The following is a 26,372-nucleotide window of genomic DNA, read 5'->3' as shown; positions in this document are numbered from 1 at the left end:
TGCTTTATATAAACTCATTTACTTTTTCAGCAGTGAAAATATTTTGTCTGTTTTACAAAGAACTATATCTTTTAGTACATATTCTAACACAAATTGCAGCAAACATGATTGGACTATATTCGAATAATGTAATATTTGGATCTCCTAGCAAGATCAACCACATACATGAAAAAAAAAAAGAAAGAAAAAGAAATATGTTGACATTACCAATTTAGGGAGTTATTTTTCTTACAAAACTTGGTATTTCTTGAAATACCATCCATAGGATTAGCACAATGTATTCTATGTATATAAACATATTAATGTTTATTTTATTTGCAACAAGTACTCGCCAGTAAGGCCAGGAACACACGCTTATAACATGACAACAATAACAAGCAAGATGGATTAGATCTTAACTGCTGCCGTCTAACGTGCTCTTGTCATGCTTTCCAGAAATGTTGACCTTCATCTTTGACTGTACACGTCAGCATTTCCTGTCTTCCTTTTGATTTGATGTCAGTACATTCCTTTGAGTCAATAATATTATTATGTTGATTGTTGAGGTTTAATTTTCCCCTCTACGTTGTTTTGGCCCCTTTGTCAGAAATCAAATGACCGTACACAGAGAAAAACAGTACAGCATAGGGAAAATAGTCAATAATATTGTAATAACATTGTCTGCTGACAGACGGTGAGTACACTTAACCACGGTGAGCACTGAGTAATGAATAGAATTGTAGAATTGTTATGGTGTTATGGTGTAGAATTGTATGGCGAAACTAATACAACATTGTGTGTCAACTGTACCTCAACAAAAAAAAAGGGAGACATAACCGAGTACAAAATAAGTGAAATACTAATTTCACATTAAAAAAGCAAAAGAGAAAAGGGGAGAAAAATAAATTGATCATATATATGTGTGGATCTATTTCTGGATTCTTTCATCTGTTCCATTGTCTATGTATATTCTATATGTCCATAGACTCTATATGTCTCTTTTTATGAATACGAAACTGTCTTGCTTATATAGCTTTATAATAAATCTTAAAATCAGGTGAGGCAAGTTCTCCAATTTTGTCCTTATTTTTAAAAGTTGCTGTGGTTAGGGGCACCTGGGTGGCTCAGTCGGTTAAGCATCTGACTCTTGATTTTGGCTCACGACATGATCCCACAGTTCGTGAGATTGAGCCCCGTATGGGGCTCCACACTGACAGAGTGGGACCTGCTTAAGATCCTTGCTCTCTCCCTCTCTCTCTGCCCCTCCCCCGGCTTGTGTGTGTGCGCTCTCTCTCTCTCTCTCTCTCAAAATAAATAAATAAACATTTTTAAAAAATTGCTGTGGTTATTCTTGGCTCTTTGTGTTTACATGTTAATTTTAGAATCAGCTTGTCAATTTCTACAAAACAGCTTTTTGGAATTTTGATTGGGATTGGGTTGAAACTATAAATGAATTTGGTGAGAATTATATTAATAATATTGGGTCTTGCAATCCATGAACATGGTTGATCATTTCATTAATTTAGATCTTCCAAAAATATAAAAACAGATCAATAGTTACAGGCACATAAAATATGCCAGGCAAAGTATTATGTGCTTTATATGTATACTATTAAAATTTATCATTCATTTCATTTGACAGATTATACATAGAAGGAAATGGGGAGGTGGAGAGACTCAGTAATTCCCCACAGTCAGTAAATGGTATAAAAGGGAATGTGGGCCCCCATTTGTCTGACTCAACTTTCTTCAGTTTACTTAACTCAGCTCCAACTAGGGTTAAGTGAGGGTCATCATTTATGCCTGTGAACCTCTCCAAAGTTGAGATTGTTCCTGAACAATCAGGCATTTCAAACTCCCACTGTTATGAAGACTTCACTGTTACGGTAAGGAGATAGTGTTAAATCATGTGAAGGCATACAAGACATTAGAGATTAAATTATATTTTCCAAATTGCACTTGAGAATCAAGTGTGCCAATTGGGCACTTTTGAATATCTATCTTGTTCACAGCACCTGGGGCTCAGGTTTATGAGCAGCATAAAATTCTTGTACTCCATTGCAAGAAAAGATACTTCTGTTTATAAATTATCGATGCAAACTGGTTTAGGATTTGAAGAAAGTTTTTATAAAATGTATTAAAAGATCTGGCAGCTCTTGATATAATTTGGGGCAATTATCTGTTATGGATATTCAGTGACTTTTACAAATTTATCCATGGCAAAAAAAAAAAAAAATCAAAACAAACCTGATGCGGTTGTATTTAAAATTAATCAAAGTTCCTGATCTCTTTCTGACAAGTCAACTTAGGTTTAATTTTTAAAAAGAATTCGTGATTAAAGAGGTTATGGTGGAAGATCTACTTTTAAAGAAAAAAAGACTGGATGACACTTTATAAACATGGTAAGGCAGACTTTATTTAGGACCATCCTGATAGTTACAGGGACCCCTGCAATGGGATTTTACAGTGGGGAAAGAGAGATGAGGCTGAACTGGTAATACAGCATGGGCAAGTGGGAATTGATAGTCCAGGAGCAGGACAGGGGTCAGTGAATGGAAAATTACCAAGAGAAAACAAGATTAGGGGAGTTTTGGCTAAACCCACCTAACAGGACTCTCGCTGAAAACGGCCAGGGTGACCAGACTTCATGGGGGCTGGTGGAGGGTGAGGAACACAATTACATACTGAAGATGATCAGATATTGGGGGCGGGGGTGTTGGTTAAACTGACTTGGCAAGGTTCTTGCTAAAACTGGATTTTACAAAAAAATGGAATCCTAGGCACAGCTGAGCTTAGGAGGTTTAGCAGTCTGGCTAATGTTTGGCCACACAATCTTCATCACTACCTCAAGTATGTCCAGAGTCCAGCTTTTATTTCTTCTAAGAGCTTTCCAGGGCTCTTTCTGTCCCCAGCACCCAGCCTAGTGGAGTCTAATTAATTGCTTACAAGCAATTCTGCAAAGCTGGAAGGCCTAGAGAGGGTAAAAGGCTCAGGCTTGAAAAGTCTTACAGGGGCGCCTGGGTGGCGCAGTCGGTTAAGCGTCGGACTTCAGCCAGGTCACGATTTCCTGGTCCGGGAGTTCCGGGAGTTCGAGCCCCGCGTCGGGCTCTGGGCTGATGGCTCAGAGCCTGGAGCCTGTTTCCCATTCTGTGTCTCCCTCTCTCTCTGCCCCTCCCCCGTTCATGCTCTGTCTCTCTCTGTCCCAAAAATAAATTAACGTTGGGGGGAAAAAAAAAAGTCTTACAAATTTCACGATTTCCCCCGTTTGCAGACCTCAGAATGGACGGCTGCTGGAGAGCACTGAGCACTCACCCGCAGCCAAGCCCTTTACACCCATTCTCAGGTCTACCCCCGCCCCACAAGCGTGGGGCCAGGAGGGGAGGCCCCTTTGCGGTCGGAAGCGTGGAGCCCACGCACTTTTTTGCACCTACCTCATCGAAGCCCCTGAGCACTGGAGAAACCCGAGTAGGGCTATGCGGGTTGTTTACAGGAACCGGGAGGGGCGTGAAAGGGTGCCCGAGACCCGGACCGCTCCGGGCTCTTTCGGAGGCCTCCTTCGCACCACCTGGCCCGCTGAAAGACTACCCAGAAAGGGCGTGGAAAAGAGTGGGACAAAGGGGAGGAGGGTCACGAGTCAAAGCGGCGGCGGGGAGGATGCCACCGCCGGCGACTCACGGCCTCCGGGCTCCAGTTGGACCGGGTTAAGCAGAGCTTCAGAAGCTTCTAGAGCGGCGCGCGAACCTGCCGCTCCCCCTGCAGCGCAGAAGACCTGACACCCCCCTGCCTGACCCGCTGACAGCGCCACCCCCCCGCCCCAGGTGAGTCGAGCCCGGCACCGCCCGGAGGCATCAGGTGTCGTGGGAACGGCGCCCGCGGAGTGCAGGGAGGGACCGCGATGTTGGGAGCCGTCGGTGACACACTGCGAGAGGGTCAGGACCCCCGGACGTCGGCGCCATGGAAGGGACGAAGGTGGGAGCGGGGTGCGAGCTGCAGCGGTTCCGCACAGCGCCCGCTCGGCAGCCTGCCCAAGGTCAGTGGGGTAGGTGGGGGGCCCCGGCTGGGTTGCCGCGCAACCCCCGTCCAGGCCTTCGCCCACCCGGAAGCCTGAGGCAGGGACCCCGAGAGCTGAAGCCACCTGCGGCCAGAGTCTTGCCCTGGAAGAGCTGGGGAGAGGTTTGCCGTCTGGGGGGCGGCCGGGGGCTCAGGGATGGTCCAGAAGTTGCGCAGCCAGCGTCTCGTGACTCGAGTGGCCTTTACTAGCGGCGTGGGGGGCGGATGGAAATGGGGGTGCTCAGCCGGGACCCCTGCGCGGGGCGAAAGCGGCCTCCAGCCAAGCTGGGCCGTCCGAAGTTGCTGGTGACGCGGAGGCCTGGGAGGAGGGCGGGCTGCGGCTGCACCTGCCAGCGCAAGGTCAGCGGGGACGCTGCTGCGGGGGTGGCAGGGGTGAAGAGAGGAGTTTTGAGTCTGATGGAGTGAGACAGCGCTTCTGAAGAAATGAGGTTGCGTTCCTTTGTCCACTGAGGTTTTTACTATTCACACATATTCCCTGGTTTTCTCTCATTTTCTGCAGCTGAATCCAGTTAAGCGTCTCATCTCCGTGAATAAACAGCCTCTGTGTGTCAGTTTGTAGATTGTAAGAGCGCGTCTGATACCGCGGATAGGCTCTCTCCTGCCGGGCGTCTCCACCTACCCCGCATCCTGCGCGGCGCCCCCGGGTGGCTGTGAAGGGTGGTTGGCGGGCACTCCTTCCGCGCCTCGGGGTCCGGACACCTGGCACTTTTTAAAGTGCACCCCAGGAAGGGCTTGTGTGACTTTGGGAAAGCCAACGTTTGCAGCAAGTGTAGCGGCCAGTCCTTGTGAATGAAATTCCTTGCTTCCGGGACAGCTTGGTGCCATAAATTGATTGCCGTTGTCTCATTTTCTCTTTGTTCCTGTGGGTTGCTGTTACACGGCGTGTGTACTTGAAAGTTTACTTTTCCCTATATCAAAATAGAAAGGGCTTAGTGTGTCCTCAAGTCTGTAATTTACCAACATGCACTATTATTACCTGCTTCATTACTAATGGTTAGTCACGTGAGAGTTGTGATGAACATAAAATCATGTTCCTTTTAAGTCCCATTGATGAAGTCTCTAACTGCTGGTTTTTGAAGAAGGAAATAAAATGTTCTTGAATGAAAATCTTAAGCGATTAATAGCTTTTTTTCTCTCCCCTACGTCTTTACCTGAGAGTTTCCGTACTCATACTTTGACAGGCGTTTTAAGACGTAAGAACCGTACTTGAATGAGTTCGATCGTAATTATTGCATTGTGAAGGTATTGCATATTGTATTTTCATGCCATTGTAAATAGGCTTTATGCTTTGCTGACTCAGCAGTCTTCTTGTTAATCTTTTTATTAATCAAGATTTTTAACAGCTTCCCCGTGGCTAGTTTTGATAGCCAATATCTATTATTTGGAGCTGTTGGGTTTGCTAAGAATGTTTGAATCAGAATCAACTGTGGGATTCTATATTTGGAAAGCAGTGTAATACCTAAACAGTGACTTGTTAGAGGTTGTATTACTATAGTTTGGTTTAATCCCTCCCCCACCTTGATCTCTGAGCAGAAGTCACTGTAACAGCATCACACAGAGCCAGCCTTTCTCTTCTACATGGAAGAACTCTACTTTGCCAGGTGGTTGGGGGTATTTTATTTTGAACGGGTTTCCATAGTATTAATATTGGTCGGAGTGAAAATCCAAGATAAGCCCCTGCTTCTGGAGTGATGTCTTTGTCATTTTGGATTGGAAATGCTGACTACAAAGACAATAAAATTAGCCCCATCTAGTTTCAAAGAGATTAAAGAGATAATAGATACGAGGTACTTTGAAAAGTAAAATGTGCTACATATATATAAGGCCCTCAATAAAAGTCAAATGCAAGTGATATGGCTGATTGCGATTTGGACTTAAATTAAGCTCCTGCATTCCCCTTCGTAGAACAGGTAAGTTTCCTGAGCCTCCGTTGCCCCTTAAGAATCTTGTTGCCTGTTCAGGAAGCTGACCTGGCTGTTTGGGCCATAGGGAGAGTGAGGCTGCTTGCTCAGTGTTGGAACCACTGCTAGGGCTTTATTGGCATTTGTATTTAATCAGAATACATGAGGGTAGGTATTGTTATTACTATTTTGCAGAAGAGAAAACTGAGGCTCAGAGAGGTTGAGTGACTTATCTAAGGTCACAGAGGTGTCAAGTCGTAGAACCGATTTTAGACACCAAACACGGTTTTAGTTCTCTGCACCACATCTTGCTACCTTTAACTCCGGTTTTTTTTTTTCAACGTTTTTTATTTATTTTTGGGACAGAGAGAGACAGAGCATGAACGGGGGAGGGGCAGAGAGAGAGGGAGACACAGAATCAGAAACAGGCTCCAGGCTCTGAGCCATCAGCCCAGAGCCTGACGCGGGGCTCGAACTCACGGACTGTGAGATCGTGACCTGGCTGAACTTGGACGCTCAACCGACTGCGCCACCCAGGCGCCCCTTAACTCCGGTTTTAAACTTATTTTGATAATATGGTGAAACGTTAAGTATCACTGCACAGGGGTGCCTGGGTGGTTCAGTTGATTGAGCGTCTGACTTTGGCTCAGGTCATCATCTCGTGGTTCACGAGTTCAAGCCCCACGTCAGGCTCTGTCCTGACAGCTCAGAGCCTGGAGCCTGCTTCGGATTCTCCGTCTCCATCTCTGTCTGCACTTCACCACTCACACTGTCTCTCTCTCTCTCTCTCTCTCTCTCAAAAATAAGCATTAAAAAAAATTTTTTTAAAGTATCACTGCAGGAAAAATGGCCATATCTTCATATATACAAAATTTTGCCTGTTATTTCAGGGTCCACCTACCTTCTAAAACCATTACATAGGCTTGCAGGTCACCCTGTTCTAACTACCTCTGTCACGGAATGAGGCAGAAAGTGTATACGTACATATATATATGTACATACAATCATTTACTAATAGGAGTAGCCCTTGAGGGCAGTAACTTTCAACCAGGTGAACATTTACTTAGTAATTGAAACAAAATTCTAATTGATTCTGTGAATATCTAAAGTGCCCTTTAGAACAATGGGGCTTAGTCGAAACCAGATCTTTTGTTTGGGCTTCTTCAACTATCCTGTGATAGCCAAGAATATAAATTTATACCTTTACTTATAGAATGTAAATAGTTTTTTTTTTCCTCTCCCTAGAGATGGCAAATCCCGAGGTTGTAATCAGTAGCTGCAGCTCTCAAGAAGAAGAAAATCGCTGCACTTTTCACCAGCATACATCGCCCTCTGAGGAGCTTCTGTTAGAAGACCAGATGAGGCGAAAACTCAAATTTTTTTTCATGAATCCTTGTGAGAAGTTCTGGGCTCGTGGTAGAAAACCATGGAAGCTTGGCATACAAATTCTAAAAATTGCGATGGTGACTATACAGGTAAGCGTCTCAAATCATGAGATTAGTGAAGCCCTCTTTTAGTAACAAAAAGGAGCATGGACAGTGGTTTTTCATAACTTTGAACTGTATGTATAATGGAGAACAATAAATCAGGAAACATACAATCTTCAACCCTTCTCCCTTCAATATTTGTGAAAGAAGACTTTGGTTTTTTTTTTCCCCCTTAATTATTTTCCTTCTCATCTTTCATTAAATTACAATTTTGGTCACAAAATGGAATCAGTTTTTAGGAAAAGAAGATTTTAATATTCGGTTTCCAATAGAGAAGCTGGAGGTTTTTAAATCATCCGTGAAAACTAGCTGTTGCCCAACCAGAGGATTCTTGACCCTCCTAGTTAGTTTCCTGGGAATTTCTCTCTTTTCAGAAATTTCAAAGGTTTCTGTTAAGGCAAGTATCTGGATTCTCACAGCCCTGTGATCATGGGAACCCTGTGATCATGGGAACCCCAACGCTGAGCAATGTGGAAAAATGTGGAGTTAACTAAAAATGAGGGGCATACACAGTGAAATATGAGACTTCAATTTAGCAGAGTTTGAATCTCATTTCCTCGTCTTCTGTTGACATTTTTGGGGAAAACCATATTTTGCAATTCTTTTTTTTTTAGACGTTTATTTATTTTTTTGAGACAGAGACAGAGCATGAACGGGGGAGGGTCAGAGAGAGAGGGAGACACAGAATCCGAAACAGGCTCCAGGCTCCGAGCTGTCGGCACAGAGCCTGACGCGGGGCTCGAACTCACAGACCGTGAGATCATGACCCAAGCCGAAGTCAGATGCTCAACCGACTGAGCCACCCAGGCGCCCCTGCAATTCTTTATATATACTGGTTATGATTTACTCTTGTGAAGATATATTTTCCTACTTGTAATGGTCTCTCCTTAAAAGCAAAAGAGCAAAATTAAAAGCAGATATTAACAGGAAAAATAGATGTGATAGGTTTATTTTTATTAATACTTAACTTGGTGAAAAAATGCATATGTAAATAAATAACAAGTATTCAAGGAAAAATAACTTTAAAGCCCTGAAATGACTAATCTTAACTGATTGTTGGGCACAAATGCTTAAGGTTAGAAGCTAAGGGGATTTCTACAATCATATGAAGTTGGTAGAATTTTTGCCTAAATTTCTCACACTTGTGTTACGTAAATGAAACTAACATTTGAGTGACTACTCTCTCCCAGGACATTATTTCATTTAATTATAATAACACTCCTATTGGATAAAAACTAGCATCCTTCATTTTACCGAAGAGGAAACTGATGTTTATAGAGTTTTCAAAAAGCCACATGAGTAGTCAGTGGCAGAATCAAGAGTTTAGAGGCAGGTGCTTGCTCTCTCTAATATGTCACCATTAAAATGGGTGTTCAGTTCTCCATATGATAATTGGCAAGTTGGAATTGAAATTCTTCCAGGTGATAATACAGTGCATCACAATAGTGAAAATTTTTATCTGTGTTGTTTCTGATGAGTAGAGGGAAAAGCCTGTGTCAGATGAACATGAATATCTTCCACTTAGTATGATTGTTACCACTTGAGTGTTTGCTATATTGGGGGCTAAGCATCATCGTGTTCAATTCTTAAGTCAGAGGTAAGTAGTGGTATCCCTATGTCCACGGATGAGAATATTGAGGCTTACTGAAGTAAAATTGTCATAGTCAGGAAACTAGAAGAGGAGAGCTGAGATTCAACTCAGATTTTATTCTAAGACTTGTGTTCTTAATTACTCCTAAATCTTTTAGGGAGCTCATCTAACCATCCTCTGTTTCCTAGGGTGCCCAAGAGGAAAATTGGCCAATGGTTTAAGATGTTAAGCCTGTTAGTAATACACATATAAAAGGCATTTAGGGACGTTCTTAAAAGGAACTGAGAGTTTTTCTTAATTGTGTTGTTTCCTCAATCTGTACTGCAGCAACCAAGCAGAGGTGACGTAAAAACTTTGTGACTGAGCAAGTGTGACTTGGTGACAGATTCCCACTTTTCAGGGGAGAGAAGGTGGTCTTTCTGTTCACTTGGAGATTTTGTGTCTGCAGCAACAAGAGAAAGGTGTCTTTGATAACGGGCACCCTACTAAAATTTTCCCTTTCCCCACTACCTGGCTTAGTCTCTGAATTACAATGGCTGTCTCTCTGCCATGGGTGCACCTTTGAGGGCAGGGACTGCTGTTTTCACATCGCATCCTCTGGACCCAGCTCAGTGCTCGCGTGAGGGAGGTACTCATATATTTGACTGCATTGGTAATTGGTCTTTAGGAATTCTCTGGAGGCTTTTCAGTCATCAGCTTCATTAGTTGTAAAATCCCTAGAACATCAAGCTGTCATCTTATTGGGATTTAAATAGGATACTTGGCTTAAAGAGGCTCTTCAGAAACGCAAGTCCAGTTAGGTGGAGAGCACTGACATATGTGGGGTGTAGGACATACATCATGAGGAGAGGTGAAAAGAGAAAAGATTTGTGTGCTTTACTTTTCCCCAATGAGACCCTGGACTACTACTTTGTGTAGCATGCCAGGGTGGCTAGAGCTTGGATTTAGTCTGTTGGACTTGGGTTCAGATTTTGGCTACACCCTTGCTAGTGATGTGACTTGAACAACATTATTTAACTTCTTTGCCTTTATGTACCCATCTATAAAATGGGTATATTAGGAACTGTACTGTGGGATTCGTATGAGGAAAGCTCCTGGTTTGGCACCTAGGTGCTCAATGTTGTTCCCTTTTTCCATATAAAATACACCCTGCATTGCTCTGGGATCCAGAGTGTATGTTAGAGTGTATGTTCTAAAGTTACAGTGTGTGTGTGTGTGTGTGTGTGTGTGTGTGTGTGTGTGTGTGTGTGTGTCACAGAGTGAGAACAAGTGAGAGTGAGCAAGAGAGAGGACGTGCAAGAGAGCAAGAGACTGAGATGATTTTGGAGGGAAGAGAGACTTTGAGTACATAAAGTTTCAGCTCTGACTGAAAGAGCTTATGTTAATACCACAGCAATGCAGGTAAACAACGATTTTAAGCATGAATAACTGAGTTTCATATAAAACTCTGCTGTCAATCCTTCATGAATATGTAAGGATATGTTTGTTAATATTCTTTAATTTAGAGGTCAGTCGAGAGGATATTTTTATTTTTGGCTTTATTGTCACAGTTTTGGTAATTAAATGGTGACAATTAAATATAATAGTTTGATTGGAGGATTTAGACTTATTTAAGGTATTTCTTATATTGCATTGTACACCTTCTTCAAAACCTTCTTGATGTCCTGCATAAATCATTAAAAATCTTTTAAAAAATTTTTTTGTTTTTATTTTATTTTTGAAAGAGAGAGAGACAGAATGTGAGCGGGGGAGGGGGTAGAGGGAGGAAGACACAGAATCTGAAGCAGGCTCCAGGCTCCGAGCTGTCGGCACAGAGCCTGATGCGGGGCTCGAACTCACTGACTTGAGAGATTACGACCTGAGCTGAAGTTGGATGCTCAACTGACTGAACCACCCAGACGCTCGCCATTTAAAGATCCTTTACTTGCCCTGTAAGCCCCTGGACTATCTGCCTCCAGTTTTTCCGTTGACATTTTTTTCTTGGTGGTCCTTCGATTGGATTATGCTGGGATCCTCAATGTCCCCCACCAAAGTGCTAAGTTGTACTCCACCTTCTTTGTCTTTTCCCTGAGCTCTTCAAATGTCCTCACCCAAGTTATGCACATACTTCAGGGGTTTCCATCATTATTTCTTTCTTCTTTTTTTTTTCAAAAATTTTTTTCAATGTTTATTTATTTTTGGGACAAAGAGAGACAGAGCATGAACGGGGGAGGGGCAGAGAGAGAGGGAGACACAGAATCGGAAACAGGCTCCAGGCTCCGAGCCATCAGCCCAGAGCCTGACGCGGGGCTCGAACTCACAGACCGCGAGATCGTGACCTGGCTGAAGTCGGACGCTTAACCGACTGTGCCACCCAGGCGCCCCCCATCATTATTTCTTTCTTAAAGAAACTTTCCCATTTCTTTAGCCAGAGTGACCTAGCTTCTCTAAATTCCTAAACAAGGACTTCTCTAAAATAAAGCTTTTAGTGGTGGGGGCAACATCCTAAGTAAGATCATACATGAAAATGTGCAAAGCTACTTTCTTTCATTTTATTTTTTTTAAAAACATTTTTTTAATATTTATTTTTAAGAGAGTGAGAGAGACAGAGTGCAGGTGGGGGAGGGGCAGAGAGAAAAAGAGAGAGAGAGAGAGAGATGCAGAATTGGAAGCAAGCTCCAGGTTCTGAGCTGTCAGCACAGAGCCCAACATGGGGCTTGAACTCATCAACCGTGAGATCACAACCTGAGCCGAAGTTGGACATTTAACTGACTGAGCCACTCAGGCACCCCTATTTTCTTTCATTTTAAAACTAGAAGCCCACCTTCTCTTTAAGGTCAAATTAATTAACAGCTACAGAAACTTTAATTTCTATTGAATACATTCAGGATTAATTAAACATTGAATCTGGAATAGATAAATTGGTCGTTATATGGAGACCTTTTGCTTCATTGGTTTTTCACCCTCTTTTCCTTTTTTTTTTCTCTGAAGCTGGTCTTTTTTGGGCTGAGTAACCAGATGGTTGTAGCTTTCAAGGAAGAGAACACTATAGCATTCAAACACCTCTTCTTAAAAGGATATGTGGACCGAATGGATGACACTTACGCAGTCTACACGCAAAGTGATGTGTATGATCAGATCATCTTTGCAGTCAACCAGGTAAATCAAGTATGTGCGTTCCTACTTGGGAGAAAGAACAGCCCGGGAAACTGTTAGCAATGTGTATGATAGAAACTGACATTCCAGTGTAGAAGGGTGAACATTTCTGTGACGGTAGGTATAAAACCATTTTTAAAATATTTTTAAAAATATCACCATCAATCTTCTATGAAACTAAAAACTGAGAAAAACTTATTGTTTAGTGACAGAGAGGCAGAAACTTTAAAGGCTTCATTAAAAGAATCAGAGCTAGGGGTTGGCATGAGTGCTTCAAAGATTTAAAATTATTAACCGTGGCCCTGGTTGTAAGTACTCATTAAGTCTTCAGAGTTTATACTTTCAGGGGCTCTTAACCAATAATGAGAATATTAACTTTGCAGAGCATATATAGCAACTAAGATCTGAAGGTTCATTTAAAAATTAAGTAAGGCCTTAAAGTCATACATGACAATGATTTTATTGTAACATTGATTAACTGCCAAAAAAAGTAAATTATTAAAGTGAAATCATGGCTCCTCATTATCTAGAGACAATCTCTGTACCATGAGGTAGCAAACAGCCAGAATGAAATATGTATTTACGGCACCAAGGCTTTCTGTCAATGGCCAGAAATCTATAGTAATAGAAGGATCGGGGCGCCTGGGTGGCGCAGTCGGTTAAGCGTCCGACTTCAGCCAGGTCACGATCTCGCGGTCCGCGAGTTCGAGCCCCGCGTCGGGCTCTGGGCTGATGGCTCGGAGCCTGGAGCCTGTTTCCGATTCTGTGTCTCCCTCTCTCTCTGCCCCTCCCCCGTTCATGCTCTGTCTCTCTCTGTCCCAAAAATAGATAAAAAACGTTGAAAAAAAATAAATATATAGTAATAGAAGGAGATTGAATAAGTTATTACACAGGATTCTGGGTCTGTGTGAAAAATTCCTCTGTCAAGGCAGAGCTGCAGAGGTTAAGTGAGGACAGACGCCCAGCCCTGATTAAAGCCCCACAGAGGCCACAGCCACTTGGGGGCCCCATCGGTCAGTCCCACAGGTCACCTACCTTCCAGCCATAGTCCCACACACCGCATTCCTGCCCCAGAGTCTCTGACTCCAGCTCCAGGGCTGCCCTTTAGCTGGACACAGTCCTACCACTTACCACTGACCACCCAGCTCTCGCACAGACTTCCACAAACAGTCTTACGAGGACAGCAAGGCAGTCCGGCCACAGCATATCCTATAATGTTAGCAGGTCACCTGCAGCCCTGCACCTTGGGTCTTTTATGTTTCAAGGTCTTACAAGGTTCAAGACTTACAAGTTTCTATGGTCAGGAGGCTCAGATCTTTAGGTAACTCCTGTGAGGATTGGCTCACAGACAGTGGGCACTCGGATGGGCCCGTACTTGTATATGACTCGACTTCGTGACCCCTGCTTGTTCTCCAGCTTTCCTTCTCATCACACCCCCCACCTTGCAGGCACGCTGGTCTACTTGGGACCTTCCTACACTCAATATCTTTTACCCTTCGTTTTCATTTAGTGGACTTGTTTACCTTTTACACCTTCCCACCCCCAAAATAAAACCACCGATTTGGCTCAGAGTAGCTTTAGCAAGGCGTAATACGCTTATTTCCTCGAACAGAAAACAAAAACCTCAAAACTGACTATCTCTGCGTCATACTGTTTGCCCCCTACATGTGGGACGTAATGCTACTTAACAGCATATGCAGCGTACTTTTATTACCGTGGATTTCTGGCTCCTTTTCCCAGTCCCATGGCCAATGGAGAGCTTGGTGCTGTAATTACATATCCTGTCCTAGCAGTTTACCATTTCACTGTGAAGAGATTAGCTCTCCTAAATGAAGAGCAACTATTGCTCTTCTGCTATAGAAGTGTTAGAATATTTTTTACCTTATCATGAATTTGACAAATATTTGAGCACCTCCTCTATGCCTACTACTGTTTTAAGTGCTGGGGTTAGAGCAGTAGCCTTGATAAATTCCTTGCCCTGTGGAATTTACATTCTAATGAAGGAGGTAGATTTTTTTTTTTAAATTAATGTTTGTTTACTTTTGAGAGAGAGAGAGAGAGCATGAGCGGAAAGGGACAGAGAGAGAGGGAGACCCGGAATCTGAAGCACACTCCGGGCCCTGCACTGTCAGCACGGAGCCCGATGCTGGGCTCAAACCCACGAACCGTGAGATCATGACCTGAGCCGAAGTTGGACGCTTAACCGATTGAGCCACCCAGGTGCCCCAAAGGAGGTGGATTTTAATAAGTTTAACCCAAACCATTTGATTTCAGATAGTAATGAGTGCTATGGAGTAAAATTAAGTAGCACAAGAGGGTAAACAGTTTCTTCGAGGTGGTCAAAAAAGGCCTCTCTGAGGATTCGAAGTCTGGGGAAGAAGATTCCAGGCTGAAGGAGTAGCAACAGCAAAGGCTCTTGAAGCCAGAATACATTTAGTATGTTTGAGGAAATACAAAGGAGGGGAGTGTGACTGGGCTAGATCTCTTAGGGCTTTACAGGCCCTGAAAAGGAGTTTTGGAATTTATTCTCAGAGAGACCGGAAGCCATGGGAGCGCTTTCAGTGGGGGAGAGACTCTAATATTAGCAAAGGCTAATATCTGTTCCCTCAAGTATTTAGCATCTGTTTTGTATCAGATAGTGTTTTTGATACATGGATACTACAGTGAGCAAATAGACAAAGTTGAGGAAGTCATATTCTAATAGGGAGAGACAGGCAGTAAATAAGGATACCGTTTGTCAGTTGGTTATAAGTACACATAAGTGTGCTGTAAAAAAAAAAAATAGCAGCAGCAGGCAGAGTGAATGGGTGGAGGTGGTCAGGAAAGGCCCCCTGATAAGTGACAGGTGGGCAGGACAGCCCAGAGTGTGGGGAGGCAGACTGCAGCCATCTCAGGGAGGAGCCCTCCAGGGAGAAGGGACAGCACGAACAGAGTCTGGAACAGGTTCGTGTTTTGGGTATCGCTGTCCTAACGGCTTTACATGCATTAATTCACTTATTCCTGTAACAATTCTGGGCATTCTTTTTTTTTAAGTTTATTTATTTATTTTGACACGGAGAGAGTGGGCAATGGTCAGAGAGAGAGAGAGAAAGGAAGAGAGAGAATCCCAAGCAGGCTACACACTGTCGGCACAGAGCCCGACATGGGGCTCGATCCCATGACCCTGAGATCTTGACCTGAGCTAAAATCAAGAGTTGGATGTTCAACCGACTGAACCACCCAGGTGCCCCAGCAGTCCTGTGAGTTCTATATGGAGACTGGACTGTGGTGAGAGGCGGACGGGAAGCAGGAAGACCACAGCAGTAGGAAGAGATTCAGTTTGTCAGGGTGAGAGGTGAGGTGGTGTGGACAAGGCGATGAGAGGCAGTCAGATTTGGAAGATAATTTGAAAGTAATGCATGACTTTCTGATGGGCCGGAAGTGGAGTTTGAGAAAAAGAGAGTGAAGAATCGGTTCTAAGTTTCGGCCTGTGAAGCTGATTGGCTTATGGAGTCACTGATTGAGAAGGGCATTTTCATGAAAGGAGCTGGTTTTTCCGTTTGCACGTTTGCATTTGAGATACCTCTTAGACACCAGAGGTGCCATGCAGGCAGATTGCTACCCATGTATGCATTTGGGTGGAAAGGTCGGGAGACATAAATTTGGAAGCTATTGGCGTATAGATCTTGTTTCAATGTGGGGCTGGTTGAGATCTCTTACCGAGAGAATGTGGGTGAAGAAGTGGAGGACTGAATCCAAGGGTGCTCTGACAGCTAGAGGTTGGCAGGAGCAGGATTCAGCAAAGGAGACTGAGACAGAGAGCCTGTGTCCCAGAAGTCTAGGGGAGAAGGCATCCTGCGAAAGGGAAGGCACTCGGCTGCATCAAACGCTGTGGGAGGCTGAGCTAAATAAGAACAGAGAACCATGCCTCAGATCTGGTAAAATGCTGCTGGTGGCGGCCTGGACAAGGCCCAGCTCAGCATCTATCCCCCTAGGCCCAGATTACAAATGATTCTTTCACTGATTTTAGCATTTTCACATGCATTTTTTTTTTAATTTTTTTTTAATGTTTTTTATTTTATTTTTGGGACAGAGAGAGACAGAGCATGAACGGGGGAGGGGCAGAGAGAGAGGGAGACACAGAATCGGAAACAGGCTCCAGGCTCTGAGCGGTCAGCACAGAGCCCGACGCGGGGCTCGAACTCCCGGACCGCGAGATCGTGACCTGGCTGAAGTCGGACGCTTAACCGACTGCGCCACCCAGGCGCCCCACATGCATTTTTATAGTAGAATTATTTATCTGTGTGTCCATCCCACTAAATCCAAGAGATGGCTACCATATCCCTATCTTCCTATCACTTCTTGTGCCAAACAGCATTGTTCATAGTAAGCTCTGAAACCCTTTTTTCTTCTACAGAAATGCATTCAGAGTTTGAGTTGATGGTTATTCCAAAGTACCATAAGATTCTCATTGGTAAAATTACATTTGTTTGTTTAGAGGACTCCCAGGACGAGGGAATATTGCTGTGAAAGTGACTAAACTATTCTTGCAAAGATAAAGATGAAACTATTTTTTTAAGTTTTGCAAGTTAGCTTGGAACGACTGTATCCCCCTTCCTATATTAAAGCAGCAAAGCGGAACTCTGATCTTACAAGAAATAGTTCAAAGATACAGTTTGTATTCACACTGAACACACAGATCAGTTCCTGAACATAGTTCTTTAAAGAAGGAAAGAACTGCAGAGATGACGTGGATTAAACCTTGAATTTTGTAGACAAGGAACCAGAGGCTCAGAAAGTTTGTGTCTTGCTCACAGTCACAGACATGAGACGTGAGCCCAAAACTTGAGTGCTTTTTCTGGCTGCTGTCCTAGTGCACATTAGCATGTCGCGTACTACGCATGTCAGTGTGAATGTGAGTGTCTCCATCCAGAAAGCAGGTTGGGATCTGCGCATTTCAAAGACGGGCTGGGTAGGGAATCATGGCTTCATTTCTGCCTGGCTGGTGTTCCCATTTTCTGTTTCTCTTTTCTGTTCAAGTACTTGCAGCTGCGCAGTATCTCAGTGGGGAATCATGCATATGAGAACAAGGGTACCGAGCAGTCTGCTATGGCGATCTGTCAGCACTTCTACAAGCAAGGGAACATCTGTCCTGGAAATGATACCTTTGACATTGATCCAGAAATGGAGACTGGTAATGTTCTTCAAAAAACTAGAGCTTCTATTTTTTAACTCCTTGATTTATACTTAAAGTTAGCAATTTTGTCTCTGAAAATGTTGATTTGGTCTGTACTGGTAGGTCATAGTGAGAAACTACATAGGAGTTATCATGTGTCAGGTACCGTCCCAAGCCCTTTACTGTAACTCATGATTTTTTTTTTTTAAAGCAACAACAACAGACCAATAAGGCAAGGTGTATTATTATCCTCATTTTATAGAAGACTAAAGTATGGCTCAGAGAGTTAAGTGATATATTCCAGATGGAGCTAGGAAGAGGCAGTGCTGAAATCTGACCCAGGCTGTCTGTGCCCTTAGCCACTATATCCTTGACCTCTATATAGCACTGCCTCTTATGCTGGATAAGCCAGTTACATAGACTTATACTATCCTTAGAAGATGTTGTACTTGCAAATTTGCGATGTCTATAAAACTCCCTCCCCTCAACTGCACTTCACTATTTAGTATCTTTGTGGGTCATTTCAAGGAGAAACCAGAACCAGAGTTTAGAATGCAGTGGCTTATTCTTATTAGCAAAGTTCTATTTACAGTCTGTACCTAAAACATTACATTTTCAAGTACTTTTAACAGCAGCCACTGGGAGGTTTTTTGGAGAAGGATAGTAAAGGATTACAGTACAGATTAGTGAAAACTTCTAAAATGCTGTCTTCCCTTTTTTTCTTAAGTTTGTTTGTTTATTTATTTATTTATTTATTTATTTATTTATTTATTTATTTATTTATTTTTGAGAAAGAGAAAGAGCAAGCAGGGGAGGGGCAGAGAGAGAGTAAGAGAGAGAGAATCCCAAGTAGGCTCCATACTGTCAGTGTGCAGCCCGATGTGTGGATCCCTGCCGATGTGGGGCTCAAACTCATGAACTGTGAGATCATGACCTGAGCCAAAATCAAGAGTCAGAGGTTTACATGACTGAGCCACCCAGGTGCCCCATGTCTTCCTTTTTTTTTCCCCCCTTAAGTAGTCTAGTATAGAGGGGAAAATAGTATTTAAAAAAAATAGATCCTTTAAACTTAGAAAATTTTGTCTTAAGTACTCCAAGTTCTTCAAACTTATGCTTAGGATACAAAAAAGGGAGAAGGGACTCAAAATTTAGGCTTCCAGATTCAGGAAGGAAGATAGCATTCTACAGAAGACTCATGAGACCGAATTCATGTCTTCTGCCCTCCACCCACTCCAGAAATGGTGCATCCACTCGTGTCTTGAAAAACAAATGATTCATTGTAACTGAGGGGTACTGACTTTTGGCTTTTAAATCTTAATTCAGAAGAATAGTAGAATCTGAATAATCTAGTCTTAAATGTATTATCCTTTCAAGATGCAGTTTTACTTATTTATTTTAGGCTATCTACAGAATGTTTTGTTCCTTTCTATGGCAGAATGTTTCTTCGTAGAGCCCGATGAACCTTTTCACATTGGAACACTGGAAGAAAATAAACTCAACTTAACACTGGACTTTCACAGGTGAGGGAGGCAGATGGGAGTATAACTTATATTTGTGTGTGCATGTTTTCACTGCACTAAAGGCTCCTCTGTTTCCTAGACTCCTAACAGTGGAGCTGCAGTTTAAACTGAAGGCCATTAATCTGCAGACCATTCGTCATCACGAGCTCCCTGACTGTTACGACTTTACTCTGACTGTAAGTGTGGGCTGGGCTGAATTTGGCCCCTGTCTGAAGGAAAACTGTTTGATTTAGTTACATGTTTCATCTGCTTGTATTGAAACATGATCAAATATGCAGGATGTTTCCACTTGAATGTGCATAGAAGAAGCATTGGTAGAGCTGGCTCTATTTTGTTGTGGTCATTTACTTCTTAATTATCTACCTTCTGTACCTCAGTGTAAGTTCTGTGAGGGGAGGGACCTTGCCTTGTTCAGTGCAGTGTCTCCAGTCCCAAGAACGGTGCCTGGCACAGGGTAGGTGTTCAAATACAAAACGAGTAGAGACTTGTAGGTCCCGTGTAGTTGGCTCTTGGCAGCCTGTGGCTGTCTGCGTATGGCCGTTGCCAAGGGTTCTTGCCGCTGAGTCTCCTCGCCATAGATGTGTGCACATTTTGCTTATTGGTCACAGTGCCTTCCTTGGGCTGCCTCTGAATGCTCTGGCTTCTCCCCCTTCGGCCCGTCTCTGTTCTGTATATTCCAGTTGCCAATGGCGCTATTAACGCTCTCTGGAGAACATAAGATGCCTGCCAGGTGAGTTCATTTCCTCATGAGGCTCGGGGTCAGTACCCCAGTGCTATCTGGGGCATATGCTGAACAGCATTTGATGCAGCTTGCCTTCACTCGATCCAGATTGCTATGACTTCAGCAATAGTTTGTACCAGAGCTGTGTCCATGATATTCAACAACTGGCTATGAGAAATCAAGTTTTTTAAAGAGATTTCAGAATGTAGTATAATTAGTCATTATGCATATCATTTCAAGGAAAAAGCGCAAATACTATAAGACTATTTTGAGTAGGCTACAAATTTTGATCCCAATATTAACCCGGAGGTTATGAATTTTCAATATTACTTGATTTTTTTTTTAAATTGAGCTGTTCTTTATCCACAGTCTTGTCTCTTCTTTCTCCTCTCTCTTGCCACCCCCTGCACCGCTCTTTTTTTTTTTTTTTACTTTTTTTAACATATTATTTATTTTTGAGAGACAGAGACAGAGTGCGAGGGAGGGGAGGGGCAGAGAGAGAGAGACACAGAATCCTACATAGGCTTCAGGCTCTGAGCTGTCAGCACAGAGCCTGATGCAGGGCTCGAACCTATGAATAGTGAGATCATGATCCGAACCAAAGTCAGACGGTTAACTGACTAAGAAACCCAGGTGCCCCAGTCCTGTACCACTCTTGAACTGAGAAATGGTACTTTCAGAAGTTTTATAATCCTCAAGGCTCAGTTCAACTGACACCTTCTTCAGGGACCATTTTTACGATGCTTCAGTTAGGGACACATTCTGTGCTCGCAACTCCAAAGTTTTATTTTTGGTTTTGTTTTTATGTTTTGTATGAGCTCACCCACCTTCTCCTTTGTTTTAGGATTGTCTAGATGTTTATCAACTCTGCTAGATTGAAAGCTCCTTGAAAGCAGGAGTCATTCTCCTAATTTTTTTCATCCCTCAAAGAACACAGTAGGTGCTTCAAATATTTGCAGAATGGATGAATGAAACATTTGTAAAATGCAGGCTCTTTCCCATGACTCAATACAGTGGAGAGAGCAACCTGGCTGGTTAGTCACATGCAGATGTTATATTTTTGCCACTATTGCAGATTCATCCCAAGCTCTCCCTGTGCATGGTGGATTTAGCAGTGTGTTTCACAGAACTGTAGTAGAACTTACACCCTATAGGGTAGTTTAATGATAAAAGCAATTAGTGCAACTTTATGGTTTAAGTAAACATGAACTGGGGCAGTATATGCCTAATTTAAAATGCAGGAGTTTTGGGGAGCCTGGGTGGCTCAGTCAGTTAAGCGGCCGACTTCGGCTCAGGTCATGATCTCGCGGTCCGTGAGTTCGAGCCCCGCGTCGGGCTCTGTGCTGACAGCTCAGAGTCTGGAGCCTGTTTCGGATTCTGTGTCTCCCTCTCTCTGACCCTCTCCGTTCATGCTCTGTCTCTCTCTGTCTCAAAAATAAATAAACGTTGGGGCGCCTGGGTGGCGCAGTCGGTTAAGCGTCCGACTTCAGCCAGGTCACGATCTCACGGTCTGTGGGTTCGAGCCCCGCATCAGGCTCTGGGCTGATGGCTCGGAGCCTGGAGCCTGCTTCTGATTCTGTGTCTCCCTCTCTCTCTGCCCTTCCCCCATTCATGCTCTGTCTCTCTCTGTCCCAAAAATAAATAAAAAACGTTGAAAAAAAATTAAAAAAAAATAAATAAACGTTAAAAAAATAAAATAAAATAAAATGCAGGAGTTTTGGAATCAGGCAAGCCTAGATTTTAATTATAGCTCACCAGTTACTAGCTATGTAACTTTAGGCAAATTACTTAATTGGTTTGAGTCCTAGTTTTCTCATTTGTAAAACAGAATTAATGCCCACCTACATAACAAAGCTGTTGCCAAGACATCTATATATCTATGTATCTATGTACCTATCTATCTAGTATACATCTATATATCTATGTATCTATGTACCTATCTATATAGTATACTGCATATATATGAGATATGTAAGGGACCTCCCTAAGTATCTGGTATATAACAGATATTTGATTCATGCAACAGCTATTTATGAAACCTTTCCTATGTATATCTGTAATTTGGTTAGAACGTAAAAGCAGGGCATTAGCATTCACTCATAGCAGTTTAGTGCATTCTTGCATCATGTGTTTTGAGGCTCTTTATTAGGTGCACAGGCATCTAGGATTCTTGTGTTAACTTGATGAACTGACTCTTACATCATTATGAAGTGGTAATTTTTACCTCAATATTAATTCTTTGCTTTAAAATCTACTTTGGTTGATGTGAATATAACCACTCCGGCTTTCTTTTAATTAGTGTTATCATGGTATATCTTTTTCCATCCTTTTGATATTAACCTATTTGTCTTACGTTTAAAGAGGGTTTCTTATTAGGCAGCATAGAATTAATTCTTGTTTTTTTATCCAACTTCATAATCTGTACCTTTTAGTTGGAGTGCTTAGACCATTTAAATTACATGTGATTGGGGCATCTGGGTGACTCAGTTAAGCGTCCTACTTTGGCTCAGGTCATGATCTCACGGTCAGTGAGTTTGAGCCTCGCATCAGGTTCTATGCTGACAGCTCAGAGCCTGGAGCCTGCTTTGGATTCTGTGTCTCCCTCTCTCTGCTCCTCCCCCCACCCCCCGTCACTGTCTGTCTCTATCTGTCTCTCAAAAATGAATAAACATTAAAATTTTTTTAAATTACATGTGATTCTTAATATGATTTCTCTCTTTTTCTGCCTGGGTTCTGCCTGGAGTGAGTATCTTTTGGATATTATTTTAGCTAATTTGTTGGAAGCTTGCAGTCCAACATGAAGAGAAACAGAGTGATCAGACTCACTAAATTTATCTGAAGCCTTACATCTGCAGTAATGTCTGATTACCCCGCATGAAGAAGCTTCAGTAGAACTCATTTAAATGACAGACTTTTGAAAAAATGTCTTTTCTTTACGACTTGAGACAGGAGGCACTAAAAGCAAAGCAAAACAAACAAAACCCACACCTGATCTCCTTGTCTTGCTTTCCCTGTCCCTGCATGGGGACAGGGGAGAGAGCCAGAAGGGGAAGACAGACTGGGGAAGGTGTTCTGACATGGCTTTGTCCTACTTGGTGCCCAGTGTCCTGAAATGGTGATCCCTGAAGCAGGACATGGCTGTCGGCTCCCTGTCACCACATCCTTTTTTCATACATATGGTTCTAGAGTGAGTAAGGATGAAAATGAGGCCCAGGATGACAATCAGAGAAGCGCCACCCGAAATGTTTCAAGCCTGAAAGAATGAACCTCTGTGTTTGTAAGAACTGCAGCAGCACTAACAAACTATCCCTTGGGGCGCCTGGGATAGTCAGTTAAGTGTCCAACTTGGTTTTGGCTCAGGTCATGATCTTGCAGTTTGTGAGTTCAAGCCTCACGTCGGGCTCTGCACTGGCAGTGGGGAGACTGCTTGGGATCCACTCTCTCTCTCTCTCTCTGCCCCTCACCTGCTCGTTCGTTCTCTCTCTCTCTCTCTCTCTCAAAATGAATAAATAAATATATATATAAACTATCCTCCGCCGAGTCCCTAGGGAGGGAGGGAAAAGCTCACTTGGACCAGCTCTTGCTCATACCAAGAGGGCATCTTGAGGTACTTAGAGTGGGAAGGAGAGAGAAGTTCTCCTGTTTTATAAGTTGTCCAGGGCTGAAAGACTATCCTAGAAATACAGGATTTTAGAGACTAAAAGATCTCAACAGAAGACCTTCAACCTTCTCATTTCACAAAGAAAAAAAGGGCTCTTCCCAAAGTTGAACAGAGTTAGCATTGACACGGGGATGAGAATCTGGGTGGGCATCCTGTCACCCTGAAAGATTTGTGTCCTAATTAATGCATAGAGACATCTTGGCTTCAAAAACTATAGGTATGTTTTTGACCCTTTTCCTGTTTTTCACAGATAACATTTGACAATAAGGCCCACAGTGGAAGGATTAAGATAAGCTTAGATAACGACATTTCCATCAGAGAATGTAAAGACTGGCACGTATCAGGATCAAGTAAGTGACGACTTTTACTAGTTTTCAAAATGGTTATTAAATAAAAGGGTTATTAAACTACTGGGATATGTGGAGCATCAATGGGAACAACTGGAACATTGCCAAGTCCCTAATTCTCTGCAAATAGATCAACTTATTGTAGGTATCTGATGTTCCAGGCAAGACATAAATTATTAGTACTTGAAATCACTTTTGCTGACTTCTACATGCGTCCTCACTGGCCCAGTTCTTACAAAAAAATGCACGCACCCCCCCCAGCAAAAAATCACATATACCCGACCTAATATTTATTGAGTGCTTACTACATAAGGGCTTCCTCCTACATTTTAATATTTTAATTTTTATTATTTTTTTAAATGTGTATTTATCTTTGAGAGAGAGAGATAGAGGGTGAGCAGTAGAGGGGCAGAGAGAGAGGGAGACACAGAATCTGAAAAAGGCTCTAGGCTGTGAGCTGTCAGCACAGAGCTCGACGCGGGGCTTGAACTCATGGACTGTGAGATCATGACCTGAACTGAAGTTGGGTGCTTCACTGACTGAGCCACCCAGGCATCCCAGCGTTTTAATATTTTGAAACGATCCTTGAGATAGGCAGCATCCCTGTTTATGCAAATGAAGAAACTAAGGCTTAGAAGTGAATCTTGGTGCCCCTGGTCATACAGTGAGAGAGACATCAGGAAAGATTTGACCCTGAAGCATCCGTCACATTATATTTAGCTTCTATATAGGTTAAAAAGTAAACTACATGAAGAAAGGGTACATTCTTGGAAATATGGACATGAATTCAACTATAGACTGAGTACCACTGAGAATTTTGGGGCTGAACCAGAAAATGGACTGTAAAGAATTTACCTCATTTTCCAGCCCCTTTGGTATGTTGTGCTGGACTTAATGGTTAGGTCCGGGATTCTCAGATTCTCGCGAGCGAAAGAGTCACCCCAGCTCCCTGCAAGGCCGTCCCCGGGTCTGGGCTGGGGCCTAGGAATGTACAGGTCACCCTTACTCATGCCACATTTGGAAAATCATTGCTTTAGGGGTAACTACTGGTTGAGTCACAAAGGTCAGAAGCAGTAATGAGATATTAAGAATAAACGATATGGGGGCACCTGGGTGGCTGAGTCGGTTGCATGTTCGAATTCGGCTCAGGTCATGATCTCGCGGTTCGTGGGTTTGAGCCCCGTATTGGGCTCTGTGCTGACAGCTCCGAGCCTGGAGCCTGCATTAGATTCTGTGTCTCCCTCTCTCTCTCTGCCCCTCCCCTCTTCACACTCTGTTTCTCTCTCTCAAAAATAAGTAAATGTTAAAATTTTTTTTTTAAATGACATGAAATTTCTTCATTCTAGTATTTTTTTCACTATTAGGTACTTCAAATATATGAGGCTCTTAAATCACAATTTTATTTCAATGACAAAATTGTTTATTTGAAACACAAAGTTGTTTTGTCATCTGTAAACATTGCAATACTTCTCCACAAATTTTAGAATAGGAAGCATGAGAGTATATGAAAGTATCTGCCACAGGCTTTCTCTCAAATGCTTGTTTCTTAGTTTTTAAGCTTTTCAAAAGTAGATGTAGACATTTTAGTAACAATTAGATGCCCCTTGGCCAATATTAATGGGATGTTTTATTACCGAATATTTTTCAGTAGATTTTTTTTAAGTTTATTTTGAGAGAGAGAGCACACACGAGCTGGGGGTGGGGCATGGAGAGAGAGAGCCCGAGAGAGAGTGAGAGAGAGAATCCCAAGCAGGCTCTGCACTGTGAGTGCAGAGCCCAATGCAAGACTTGATCTCATGAACCACGAGATCATGGCCTGAGCCAAAATCAAGAGTCTGACGCTTAACCGACTGAGCCACCCCGGAGCCCCATTACCGAACTAGTCTAAGTGCTTGTTTTTTTTTTTTACCAGTAGGGGGCAGTCTTGTCACTCAGGTTTCACCTGAGACCTCCTGGCCCCTATCATGCTGTACGAATGAGCCTCTCCCCTCCACCACCCATACCAGCAGTGTGCTTCTTCTAGAGCCGTGGTTCTTGAGCTCTAGTGTCATCTGTAAGAGCTTGTGAAAATGCAGTTTCTGACTCAGCGGGTCTAGGGTGGGGCCAGAGTGCATTCCTAACAGTGCCCAAGGGATGCCACGCATCACTAACCTAGAGTGACAGAGGCTGGAGACAGACTGCAAAGATTTGAATCCTGGTGCTGCCACCTGCTGGCTGCATCACCTCGGGCAAATTCCTCTGACCTCTGTGTGACTCATTTTCTCACCTGTCCAGTGGGGATAATCACACCCCCGCTTGCTGGGGTTGCCGTGAGGATCAAATGAGGTAATACCTACAAAGTGCTTAGGACTATGGGTGGCGTAGCACTACCCGTTAGCTATGGTGCTTTCTTTTCTTCGCAGCACTTACTCCTGTCTGAAAGCATTTTGTTCATGTACCTTGTTTACATCCCTGCGTGTCTCCCGGCAGTAGAACAGAAGTTCCCCAAGGTCGGGGGCCTGTGTTGTTCACCACTTGTATCCTCAGCATCTAGAAAAACTGCCACACGGTGGATTCTTGGTGAATATTCTATACCCAGATAGGTATGTTTTAATAGGGTGTGCAGGAAGGCTAACTGTATTAAGGACAAAAGACCAAAGGCTTATAATTAAAGATCTCTTATTGATGGCAGTAGTAATTTCCAAAAGGCCTTTTATTTTTTTAATTTTTTTAATGTTTTATTTTATTTTTGAGAGACAGAGAGAGACAGCATGAGTGGGGGAGGAGCAGAGAGAGAGGGAGACATAGAATCCGAAGCAGGCTCC

The 26,372-nt window shown here is 43.1% G+C and overlaps 2 protein-coding genes across 2 annotated transcripts in view; one reads left to right on the top strand and one right to left on the bottom strand.

Moving 5' to 3' along the window:
• The window catches only part of DNAI3 (dynein axonemal intermediate chain 3), a 95,414-nt gene extending 91,897 nt beyond the window's left edge, over positions 1-3,517 (bottom strand). Inside the window, exon 1 of the mRNA XM_019837351.3 lies at positions 3,411-3,517. The gene's annotated coding sequence lies outside the window, so the exon portion shown is untranslated. The remainder of the gene's footprint in view (positions 1-3,410) is intronic.
• Positions 3,518-3,618: 101 nt separating this feature from the next.
• Positions 3,619-26,372, top strand: part of MCOLN3 (mucolipin TRP cation channel 3) — a 33,392-nt gene continuing 10,638 nt past the window's right edge. The window contains exons 1-7 of the mRNA XM_045036117.1: positions 3,619-3,797; positions 7,197-7,426; positions 12,000-12,167; positions 17,184-17,337; positions 18,755-18,839; positions 18,919-19,015; positions 23,472-23,571. Coding sequence (XP_044892052.1) covers positions 7,199-7,426; positions 12,000-12,167; positions 17,184-17,337; positions 18,755-18,839; positions 18,919-19,015; positions 23,472-23,571 — 832 coding nt within the window. The 5' untranslated portion in view covers positions 3,619-3,797; positions 7,197-7,198. The remainder of the gene's footprint in view (positions 3,798-7,196; positions 7,427-11,999; positions 12,168-17,183; positions 17,338-18,754; positions 18,840-18,918; positions 19,016-23,471; positions 23,572-26,372) is intronic.

Source organism: Felis catus, chromosome C1, assembly GCF_018350175.1.
Source record: "Felis catus isolate Fca126 chromosome C1, F.catus_Fca126_mat1.0, whole genome shotgun sequence".
NCBI classification, from domain to species: domain Eukaryota; kingdom Metazoa; phylum Chordata; class Mammalia; order Carnivora; family Felidae; genus Felis; species Felis catus.
Note: the sequence above shows the minus strand (reverse complement) of the source record. Positions and strands in the feature narration are given on the sequence as shown.